The 12,580-nt window shown below is 35.4% G+C and overlaps 1 protein-coding gene across 1 annotated transcript in view; it reads right to left on the bottom strand.

Annotated features, from left to right (window-relative positions):
• Window positions 1-12,580, bottom strand: part of arid2 (AT rich interactive domain 2 (ARID, RFX-like)) — a 92,299-nt gene that overhangs the window by 34,903 nt on the left and 44,816 nt on the right. The window contains exons 7-9 of the mRNA XM_052030720.1: window positions 5,769-5,836; window positions 2,256-2,325; window positions 1,683-1,933 (exon numbers count right to left, since the gene is read on the bottom strand). Coding sequence (XP_051886680.1) covers window positions 1,683-1,933; window positions 2,256-2,325; window positions 5,769-5,836 — 389 coding nt within the window. The remainder of the gene's footprint in view (window positions 1-1,682; window positions 1,934-2,255; window positions 2,326-5,768; window positions 5,837-12,580) is intronic.

The following is a 12,580-nucleotide window of genomic DNA, read 5'->3' as shown; positions in this document are numbered from 1 at the left end:
TATAGATGGCTTTATATTTATTCTAGCTCTCCACCTGACTGCTAGCCAAAACTGCATTTGGCTGGACAGCACAAGTTCCAGACTATAGGCTACAAAGGCATATGGGTGGATTAAGTGAGTGGGCAAAGATCTGACAAATGGAGTATAATTGGATAAAGACGAAATTATCTATATCAGCAAGAAAAATTTTTAAAAGAAGTTTTTTCTCTAAATGGTAACCATCAAGATGCAGAGAGATCTGGATGTCCTAGTGTAGAATTCGCTAAAGGCTGATATGCCAGTACACCAAGTAATTAGAAAAGTTAATGGATCATTTATTGAGAGAGGAATTCGATACAAAAGTACGGAGATTATGCTCAAGTTATACATGACATTCTTGAGAGCACATCTGGAGCACTTACTAAAGTACAGGGGGCCAATTCAAAGGTGGTTTATTTGATTGATACCTGGAACTGAAGGAATTGTCTCATTAGGAGAGGTTGGACTGGATAGGCAAATATCCACTGGAGTTGAGAAAGATGAGGCACAACTTAATAGAAACATACAAGAAACTGAGAGGCACAAGAGACTGCAGATGCTAGAATCTGAAGCAAAAATCAAAATGCTGGAATGAATAGCCAACATTTAGGATGGAGATCCTTCATCTGTACTGACGAAGGGTCTTCACCCAAAGCATCAACTGTCCATTTCCCTCCACAGATGCTGCCTGACCAACTGAGGTCCTGAGAGATCTTAACAGAGTGGATGTGGAGACTATGTTTCATATTGTGGGAGAACTTAGAAAGAGGGTCACAGTTTCAAATACAGGGTCACCCATTTGAGATAGTTTTTAATTCTCCGAGGGTTGAAAGTCTTTGAAATACTTTTCCTCAAAGGGTGCTGGAAAAAGCTTTTCAAAATATCTTAAAGCAGAGATAGATAGATTCCTGATAAGCAAGGGTCAGAGTCATAGAGCACTACAGCACAGACACAGGCCCTTTTGCCCACCTTGTCCATGACAGCCTGGTTTTCTGCCTAATCCCATCTACCTGCATCCAGACCATAGCCCTCCATACCCCTCTCATCCGTGCACCTATCCAAACTTCTCTTAAATGTTACAATTGAACCTGCATCCACCACTTCCACTGGCAGCTCATTCCACACTCACACCACCCTCTGAGTGAAGTAGTTCCCCTTTAGATTTCCCTTAAATATTTAATCTTTCACCTTAAACCTATGACCTCTAGTTCTAGGTTGAAAAGTTTTTCATGGTTAGGCAGGTATGCAGGCCTTAGGTTGTTCGACAGCAAGAGTCGAATTAATTTTATGCAAGCTACTAAAGGAGAAAGCAAAGGCATTGGCTGATTAGAGACATTTATGGCATGACAAGGGCAGGATCCAAGGTATTCAACTGTTGGTGAAGGTTTGAACAAATTCTTTAATGAAGCCTAAGTCACATGCTCATTAAGTAGAAATGAAGGAAGCCTGCTATTCTTTTTAAATAAAAACTACTTTTGCTCTGGGTTGACCATAAAAAGTGCAAAATGTTTTAAGGCAAGGAAATGTAAAACCTCCCATTATTGGCATCCGTTTTTATCTGAAAAATATTTTTAGCATTTTGCAATTTTAAATTACATTTTATAAGAGCAAAGAATGTATACAACCTTAATAACTGAAATATATTAGTCCAAATAAGTTCATACCTCAGCTGCAACGTTACCCAATGTGTCTAGCCCCAGTTGCTTGAGAGAAGCATACTGACAATGGGAACACAACAACAGAAAGCGGATGCACGTGCGGTGAGCTGCCAATAACTTCACATTTCCTTCTTCAAATGACAAATTGCGAAGGATTATTGCTATCTGAAGCACCCGTTGTCCCTCAACATCATTAATGCCAAGTTTATGAGAAGGGTGGAATAAAGACATCCCCACGTCCATTTCTATATCTGTACCTAAATTGGAAAAAAGTTCATAGATATTAATGACAAATCTGGTTACATAGCCAAAATGAAAACTTGTACCAAAAGAGAAACAATTTCTTGATGTTCCTTCAGTCTCTTTGGGAATAGTCATTGATTTGCTCAGCATTCCCCTCAATAATGCAACAGATTAGGAAATGAAAATGAAGGAAAGACATTTATAAGTGAATTGATTATTTCTTCCCGCACATCCATAAAAATATACAGCTGAATTGACTACTCACAATAAATAACATAATTTTTTCAGACAAACATTTGTTTCAGCTGTTGAGCCTTTAAAAATGGTTTCACTAACCTTGTGATCCATTGTTCCTAAAAATAATGAGCTCTCGTATTTCATTATCTTCAATATTGTCTTTCCAAAACTATGGAAGTCAAGACACAAGAGGGATTTTTAATTATACTTTTCTAAACAAATTTCTAATTAGAATTTAATTAAACTGTACACACAGTGAAAATGCATATAAGAGCTAAGCCACAAATTCATGAGTCTGCCTAAGAATTACATATCTTGCTCAGGTATTTAATTTGACATTTTGGAAGCTTTCCTTTTAAAAAGTATAGAAGGATCATCTAGCAATGCAGCTGCTTAATTCTGCATGACTGCCGATAGTTATCATTCCCCAGATTAAATCAATAATCTATGTTTACCTGTTGTAGTTTAGGGTTTTAAATGTATTATGTTAACAGAAGCATTTATGGTAAATTATTAAAAATTTCAGGAAGCCTAGAAACCCAGAACTCAATTAGATTCCTTCTAATTGGAACTACTAGAAGTGTGAAACATTGCTCATAGCATTGGCCAAATAAATACATTCATATCCCACCTAATCACCAGGGAAAAGTCTGCAGTGTTTAAAAAAAAACGGTCATTGTTGTAAAATCTAGCAAACAATATGTGCAACATTCCAGTGGAAATAGAGTTTTACTAAATTTTTTTTTAAACAAAACTCACTTCCATTAACGAGCAATGAATGTACAATGGCCTTACAAAGATCTTTTTGGACACTTTGGAATTGGAAAAGGCTTCCCTGTTGCACGCTGAAACAAAATAAATTCTTTTTCAAGAAAGAAATGGGGCCCTTCTCAATTAATTAGCATTGCAAAACATTAAATTGCCAAGGTACCCCAGCAAGATACAATTTTCAAATACTTTCAAATTTTCAAACTATGTAGCATAAATACCATGGCTCACAAAACAAAATTCACCATTACTATTAACTTTGGACTAATCAAGATTGTTCTCACTTGTACTTATTCTGAATTTTGCACTTGATTCAATTTGATAATTTAAATCCAGGAAAATCTATAAGGAAGGATAATTTCTAAAATAATTCAGAGAACAAAATATCCCAAATTGAAGGCCGCACTCAGTGACAAAATCTCAAGTCAGTTGATTGTTCCAGCAGAATGCAAGATATTGATCGCCAATTCCAGATCAAATATAATCTTGCATTTTCCCAATCTTGAATTGAACTGGTTGTTAATGCACATCCTAATAATCTCATTCATGCTCTGCCACAATTAACTGAGTTTAGTCATTTCTATTGAAAGGGAATTCAAAATGAGGTAAACAATACAAGAATGGCAACGAGGTTATGAAAAAATATTACGTTCTAATTTTATTATTTGCTTAACCTTTCTGTCTTTTCTAACATTTAATTCTAAACTAATAACTTTGTTTTATCACTACCATTTAATCAAGGTCTACATGTCAAATATTTCACCTGACATTAATTAGTCATGGAGTAATGAAAAACAAATTGTAGATATCTACTCTGAAATCTTAGCTCAATGCAAGACATTTGACAGAAAGTGTTAGGATTTGTTTTATATCTGTTTATGAGAAATCAAAATAAATCAGTAGCTCTTAAAGAAAAATACTATCCATATCCTGTCAAATAAAGTGAAACCTAACTTCTGCTTCAAACAATCAGAAGTTAAACAAGTCAATTGATAACATTTGACTGATGGGTCCTGAAACAGATTCAAATTTAGCTTAGTATTCATTTTAAAAAGGTCAGTATTTTATATATGCGTGTACATCATTATAAATGCATGGAAAGCTTTCCAAATTGCTTTTCAGGGACGAGTTTAAAAAAAAATGGAGGGTCATCAATCCTTCAATTAAATGTTTAAAAAAAAGGCACATCTACTGTGAAAGCAAAAGTGCAAAACTAATAAGGTAATGGAGAGCCAATATGAACAATGAAGAAATCAGGTATTTTCTGAATATTTAAAATTACTAAAGTGAGGCTTAAACCCTAGTTTCAAGTTTACACAAAATCTGCACCACCCAGAAACAATGCCCACCATGCAGGAATTTCTAAAACATCGGTACACATAAAACCCAGCTGGCGAATGCCGCTAACTGAAGAAAACTCGGTGGCAAGTTCAAAATTATGGGGAATTACTTGAAATGCACAAATCAAATATAATTCCATTACACTGCATTTAAGTTTGTCAAAGTTAGCTAACAAAACTCGCAGGTAAAGATGTGCCAAACACATTAAATATTAAAACCATATACATTGGTTGGAACCAGCTGAGCTCAAAATTTTGTTACAGAAGTTCAAAATACATTACTTTTGCACATGTACCATTCCAAATAAAATCTTGTGTTTTATATTTAATAAAAAAGCTTAAGAGCAAGAAATCCTGCTGGCAGGCAAACCTTCATAGATAGCACACGTTATTTAGAAGACATGATCTTTGGGAGACATTTTCAGTTCCCCCACCACCACCACCCACTTATGAAACAGGATGATGAATGTTATGCAAAACTTTGTTACTTATCTGCAATGAAAGTTAACAGAAAGTAGACAGCAAAATGAATGGAAACGTCAATCTTTTTTGCCCTTACCATAATTTAAATAAGTAGTATAATGTCTTAATAATTCTGTTGTTTTAAAGTTTATTCCATTGAAATTTATGAAAATTTTACTTGGAATGGGCAAGCAACAACATCAAATTAGGTATTTTGAATTCCTGTAAAAAAAAATTCTGTGCCTAACATGTTCAGGCAATTAATTTTAATTTTAAAGTGTTTGGTTGAGTGATTGAACACCTCATCTCTAGCTACATCATTTAGTTATTGAATAAAATAACACATTATGGAAAATTAAATCAGTCAACTTGTATTACTAATGAACTGATGCGAAATTAAATTGAAGACATTGTACACGGAATCTATTAATCAGGTCATACTAAAGTTTATATTCTACAAGAGCCACCACCTACTCATCCTCATTTAATACACCCTTTATTTAACATAACTTTTCAATTCTTTCTCAACCATTCTGTGTGACAGCAAGTTTTACATATCAACTATACTCGGTGACAACAGCTTCTTCTAAAATTCCTCACCAAATTTCTCTCTTGCCTTTCCTAGAGAAAAAACTAGTTTGTTGAAACTTCCAATCAGAATAATCTATCAACTGCTCCATGATAAACACTTTCTGCATCTCTCTCATTCCTCCATACTGGTTTTTATAATATGGAGATCAAAAACGTTCACACAATGCCTTGTGTATGGCAGTTCAATACAAGTTGAACATTTTTTTTATTTCATGAAATAATGCCCTGTGCATTGAATGACTTGAAAAAAACATTAACTAGTAAGAGATGCAACTATATACTCAGACCTCCCTGCTCTTCAAGCTATCTAGGCACTTTCATAGCCTTGCCATACTTTTCTATAGTTCATTTGCCAATTATATGCCCTTTTCCCAAGTTCACAAATTTTATTTCATGTTATAAGCCGTTCACAATTTAAATTGTTCCTGTACAAATCTATTATTTTTTTTACCTTAGTAAAATTTCTGCCTGTTCTTTCTTTCCACTCTGTTCCAAATACAGAAGACAAGGTTCCCAAAGCTGTGAATATAGTAATATTAGGACAAGTAAGTACAAATTACAGTTAGTAGTTATAGTAGGTTAATGCTAAGCATCACTTTGTTGGGCATCAAATAGGCCTGTGTTGTTAGGTAAACTAATAAAACTTTGATTTTTTTTAATACAAATTTGCTATTTTTGCTAAATGAAAATTTATCAAGGCATTTGTTCAAAGAATCTGTCACAAATGTTAGCCAGAGAAAACTACCACAAGTTATGCACAATGCTAAAACATAGCTAAAATATTTAAACTAATCGAAGTGTGCAAATCCTTAAACACCATATTGCTGAGTTGCATTTCTCATGGTATAATATTTCTTTAAAGTAATTGGATTCTTTTTGTTATTTAAATAATTGGGCTGTAAGAGTCAAAGATAATCCTCAAAACAAAACAATGGAAATTGCTTCTAAATGTTCTTCATGTATAAAAAGTAATTAAATTACCTGAAAGCAATTTGAATTTCTAAATCAAATCTGTAGCAAGTCTAAAGCAGTAACAATTAAAGTAGTAACCACAATCTAAGCAGAAAATGCTGGAAGTTGAAGGAAAAGTAAAATCCAAAATGATTTCTTCCTTTATTCCAATTTGTCGTCTTCATTTAGCTTCTGTCAATGTAATTTTTAAAAATTTTATATTAATTCCACTACTTTCCTCCAAAGCTTTGAGTTATGGATTTTTCAAAATCAATTTCAGACAGGCTTCTACCGAAACCACATAATTAGTAGTAAATTGAAAGGCAATAGATAAATCCAGATGCCTTTTGTTTTTAAATTCCACTACAATAATCAAAACTAAAAATACATTATTTATCATTCATGATGTCGAGACAACCCAAAATGCTTTTCAGCCAACTAAGTATTTGCAAAGGTTGGCCACAATTGTAATGCTGGAAATATAGGAACCACTTTACACACAGCAAACTCCTAGGAGCACAAATTTGATGGATTTATTTTGGTTTATCAATAAATACCAGCCACTACACCATGGAGAATATCACTTCCGAAATATAAACAAATTGCAGGAAATAAGTCATACTGCATCTATGGAATTAAAATCTTGGGTCTTCATCAGAATATGATAATACAAGTAATTACCACATATATTTATTACATTTATTGATCAGTTTAAAACATTAGCCTTCAAAGTCAACAAAATTAATCTAGAAGGGTCTTTGACCTGAAACATTATCCATTTCTCTTGCCATATATGCTGCCTGACCTGCTGAGCATTTCTAGCATCTTTTCTTTCACATTTCCAGCCTCAGCTGTTTTTCCTGCCTTTCAGAATATCCCTTCCTATTATTTGACACACAATAAAGTGACTAATATTGATCAATCTAACAATGAAATGTTTAATAAATGGTATAACCAGTGTTATCACCAATTTGGCAGGGTGAGGAGAATTCAATTCAATATTTATCCCAGTGTGTAAAAAAACAGTTGTATAGCAAATGAGAAGAAGGAAAGGTCCCACAAACAATGAGAAATGTGGTCAGTAAGAACCCAAGACAGAAATGTTAGACTGGATTGAAAGAGATCTCACCTGCCCTTCAAATAAAAAAAGATCTGTTTTAATAGATGATAAATAGCCACCTCCTGTGCAGTGCTGTGATTCTTTTTTTAAAATGCATTTCAAATGCAGACTGATAAAGGATTACACATTACTGTATGATTCAGGTAAAATATTCTCAATTCTAGGAAGTTAATTTTCTCCTTGAACTTCTAACTTAACATGTATGCATGTGGAGCATTTAATGACCGAATAAAATTTTTAGCATTTGTTGCTTATCTCAAACACTTACTCTTTAATAAAACAGTCATCTGTAGATCAAAGAGGTGAGATAACAAAACTAAGGGACTTCAGGGTTCAAATAGCACAAATCAAAGGAATTGGGAAACAAAGTACAGCAAAGGCAAAAAGAATCATGGAATGTTTACAGCATAAGAGGCCAGTCAGCCCATCGTGTTCATGCCAGTTCTCTACCAGGGCAAATCTCCACACTGCCCAGCCACTTCTCCACAGCCTTATAAATTTCTCACCATATGTTTATCCATTTCTTTTTTTTTGAAGGCCACAACAGAACCTGCTTCCACTGTACCTACATGCAGTGCATTCCAGATTCCAAACATACAATGCAAGAAAGCTTTCCTTTATTTCACGTCTAATTCTTTTCCCCTTTACTATAACTGTCTCTAGTTTGCAACCCTGCTGCCAATGGGAACAACCTTCCACTATCCACTTTGCCCAACACAAGATTTTATACACTTCTGTTAGATCTCCCCTCACCTCTTTTATCCCCCCCCCCAAAAGAAAACAGTCCCAGCCTCTCCAATCCATATTTCTAGCCATCATCCCTCATCCCAGAAATCATTCTTTTCTCTCTCCTCTGGGACCTGTCCACTGCCTTGACATCCTTCCTATTATGAGGTGACCAGAAGTGAACAAAATATAACAGACAAGGCCACACCAGTGTTTTCCAAAATTAAAATTAGAGTCATACAACACGGAAATAGGCCTTTCAGCCCAACTGGTCCATGTCAACCGAGATTCCAATCTAAGCTAGTCCCATATCCTCTGAACCCTTCCAATCCATGTACCTGTCAAAGTACCTTTCAAATGCTGTTAATGTACCTGCCTCAACCACTTTCTCTGGCAGCTTATTCCATATACCGACCGCTCTCTGGGGGCGGGGGGGGGGGGACATTGCCCCTCAGGTTCCTGTTAAGCCTCTCACCTTAAATCTATGCCCTCTAGTTCTTCATTCCCCAACCCTGGGAAAAAGACTATGCGCATTTACCCTATCTATGCCCCTCATAATTTTATACACCTCAATTAGATCACCCCTCATTCTCTTATGCTCCAATGAAAAAAGTCCCAACCTGCTTAACCTCTCTTCATAACTCAGTTTCTCGAGTCCTGGCAACATCCTTGTAAATCTCTTCTCCATTTTTTCCAGCTTAATGGCACATTTCCTACAGCAGGGTGGCCAAAACTGAGTACGATAATTCCAAATGCGTTTTATAAAGTTTCAACATGACTTGCCTCTTTCTATTCTCTATGCCTTGATTGAAAAAGCCCAGAATTATCTGTGCCTTATGAACTGCTTTCTCAATCTGTCTGCTACTTTCAATGATTTGTGTGCCCATACCACCAGGTCTCTCTGCTCCTGTGCCCTATTAATAACTGTATTCTTTATCCTACATTACCTCTCCTCGCTCATCCTACCAAACTTTATCTTCCATACATTTGCCCATTCTACCAGCCTGTTGATATCCTGCTGCAAAAAGATTATCAACACTAATTTTTTTAACAAATAATTAGAAAGAAGAGTAGTCAAATATCAAATAGGCTCTGAAAAGAACAGGGTCGATATTTTGAAAGGAAAGTAAGAAAAAGGAAGACCTTTTATATTAATTACATTGCAACAAACTTCACTACAGAGTGTTGAGGAAAATATTCCAGACACTGACAATAAGCTAGAATAAAGTAATTACAGAAAACAAAAACTCACAAAAAAAGACTGATACATTTCCTGAACCTAATAGATTTATACACAAGGTTTTATGAACTGTTAAAACTGAAGATGCTTTAACTTTAACCTTTTTCAGGAATTGTCCAATTAGATTGGAAATTTGTAACCTGCTACAAGGAAGTTACTTAAATCTAAAACTACGGATACAGTGAACAAGCACTTATTCAAAATTGGATTGATTAGGGAAAGCCAATATGTATTAGTAAGTGGCAAATCAAGTCCATTGAACCCAACCTGAATGAATAGATTTATGTCTGTAACATCAAGATTTATTTTAGCATCATCCGAAAACTGTCTCCATTTAAAAATGAAATAAAAATAACAAGTTTCCTGATTCCAAGTCTCATCATTATATTCAATTCACTTTACACACAAGAACATTGACGAAAATAGTAGAAAGAGAAAACAGGCTAATAGGCACCTTCAAAAAGTTAACTCTAAAATCCTATTAAAGACTGAATTCTTGCACGATTAGTACAGAAATAGTAAAATCATGTAGATCTGTTGCCTTGATGTTATCAGCATCTGCATAAAAATGAATACATTAATCACTAAAATAGGGAAAGAAGAAAGAAAGCAACAGTTGGATAAGAAAGTTTACACTTTACTGGCCATTTATCTTAAGGTAAGAAGGCAAAGAAGAATAATCTATGGAATTTATTAATAATTTGAACAGTTACAACACTTTTGAACAAAATTACCACACAAGTGAGTACAGGCAACACTCAACATACACAGAGATACTTTTCTTTAAAAAAATACACATAATACCACAGCAGACCATTATAATTAATTCCCAAGACAAGGGCATGATTAGCGATACCAGTATTTATTTCCCCTCCCATAATTCCGAGAAGGCTTTAGTACTCTTAAAAAAAATTACTAATAGATTTAACAAACAAAATTTTGAAAAAAATCCATCAGGCTCTTAATGAAGCAAATAGCATAGGCTCTCACCATCATTTACTAGTGTTCCTTGGTAGGTCTGTCCTGGAAGACAGGAAGATGGCTCATTTGGTATTAATGGTTTAAAGAAAAAGGGATAAAGGGAAAAGAAGCATCTACATGCCAGTCAGCCTAATTATTTGAAAAAAAAATCTGGAAGGACAGCATAAAATCTACATTTAGAAATTCACCAAGGACGGTCATCATTAAGGAGAAACAGCAGGACTTCTAGAAATTCACAAAACCATCAAGCAGAGTCATTGTGGTTTTATGAAAGAGAAATCATGTTTGACAAATATGTAGAGCTCTTTGAGGATGTAACATGGTGGATAAAATGGAACCAGAGGTGCAACTGGATTTCCAGAAGGTATTTGATAAAGTGCAACATAAAAGTTTACTACACAAGAGCACGTAGGAATGGGGATTGGGTCATTTTCCAATTACTAATCAGTAACTAGTGGGGTGCTGCAAGGATAAATTCAGGGGTCTCAACTATTTACAAATCTTTATTAAAGACTTGGACAAATGGACTGAGTGTACTGTAGTCAAGTATGTTGACAGTACTAAATAGAAGCATTAGCAAGTTGTGAGGAGGACCCTTAGAGGCTGAAAGGGGATATAGATAAGGCCAGTGATGGGGCAAGAGGTTGGCAGATGGAATATAATGTGGGAAAATGAGGTCATCTACTTTGGAAGGAAGAATGAAGGAAAACAATTTCAAAAGAGTGAAATTACAAAATGTGTTACAAAGGGATCTGGGAATTCCAGTGCATGAAACATAAAGGGTACGCATGCAGGTACAGCAACTAACTAGGGTGACAATTGGAACATTGGTCTTTATGGCAAGGGGTATGAAATAAAAGAGCAGAGAAGCTTTGATACAAGTTTACAGGGCACTGGAGAGATTGCAACCCACAAGATTCTGTAAGGATTTCCACTCTAATAGGGGTATCTAGAACTGTGGGACAGAGTTTCAAAGTAAAGGATGTTGATTGAAGAATGAGACGAAAAGGAATTTCTTCTCGCAGAGGGTCATGATTCTTTGGCATTCTCTATCCCAGCGAGCTGCAGGGGCTGAGTCATTAAATATATTCAAGGCAGAGATTGACAAATAATGAAATGACAAGGAAGTCAAGTATGGGGGATAAAAATAAAACGGAAAAGTGTTGAGACCAAGATTGGATTATGCAGAGCATCTACATTCAGTCCAAAGGAGCAACCAGAGCTCCCTGTACCAGCCACTTTAATTCTCCATTCCCACCCTGACCCTATCCAATGTGTCTATGCCCTCCTGTTCCATTATAATGAAACACAACATAGGCTTAAGAAACAGCACACGTCTTCCATCTAGGCACTTTGCAGCCTTCTAGACTCTATATCAAATTCCACATTTTCAGGTAACTCACTCTCCATCTACATCAGTATCATCTGTATCATCGGCTCACCTTTCCTCTCTCAAAAGCAGAGCCTGACTCATTGGGCTTATTCTACAGCCCTGCGTTTGCAACTTTTATGTTCCTTTGTGTTCTCATTCTCCTATCTAACCTCATTTCAGCACTTTTATGTTCCTTTGTTCAAGTTTCCCCTTTCTAACTACCCACATTAAACCCATCATCCTTGTTTACAGTGTATCCCTATGACAGCACAGACCTCTCCTTAGAGATATTCCCTTTGTCCTATTCATCCCTCCCTAATCCTCTCTGCCATTTAAAACCAAATTTGTTTTCCCTTTTCCAGTTGTGACAAGACTCTTTAAGCTGAAACACCAACTCCATTTCTCTTTACACAGTTATTGCCTGACTTAGTGAGTGTTTCCAATATTTTCTGTTTTGATTACATTAGCCAAGTATTTTCTCAAAGGATAATCATTTTCCCCAAGTCAGAAAGCAGCACATTTCCTCACTGTTCAACATCAAGTATCATTTTATCTTTTAACAACACTGGTTTTATCTAGGAAACTATCGTTTTTTTAATCTTCGTGGCTTGACAGAGATTTTCAAATCTTCATAGCCACAGATGAGATGCCAGATGACTGGAGGACAACAAATATGGTATCTTTATTCAAGAAGGACAGCAAGATGAACAAAGTAATTATAGACTTGAGTCTAATATTAGTGGTAGGGAAAAATTATTGGAAAATTTCTGAGGGACAGGGTTTATCTAAACTTGGAAAGGCAGGGATTAATCAGAGATAGATTGTTTTGTTAGGAGAAGAATCGAGCTGAACAATTTGACTGACTTTTTCAAA

The sequence above is a fragment of the Pristis pectinata genome, chromosome 15 (assembly GCF_009764475.1).
Source record: "Pristis pectinata isolate sPriPec2 chromosome 15, sPriPec2.1.pri, whole genome shotgun sequence".
NCBI classification, from domain to species: Eukaryota; Metazoa; Chordata; class Chondrichthyes; order Rhinopristiformes; family Pristidae; genus Pristis; species Pristis pectinata.
Note: the sequence above shows the minus strand (reverse complement) of the source record. Positions and strands in the feature narration are given on the sequence as shown.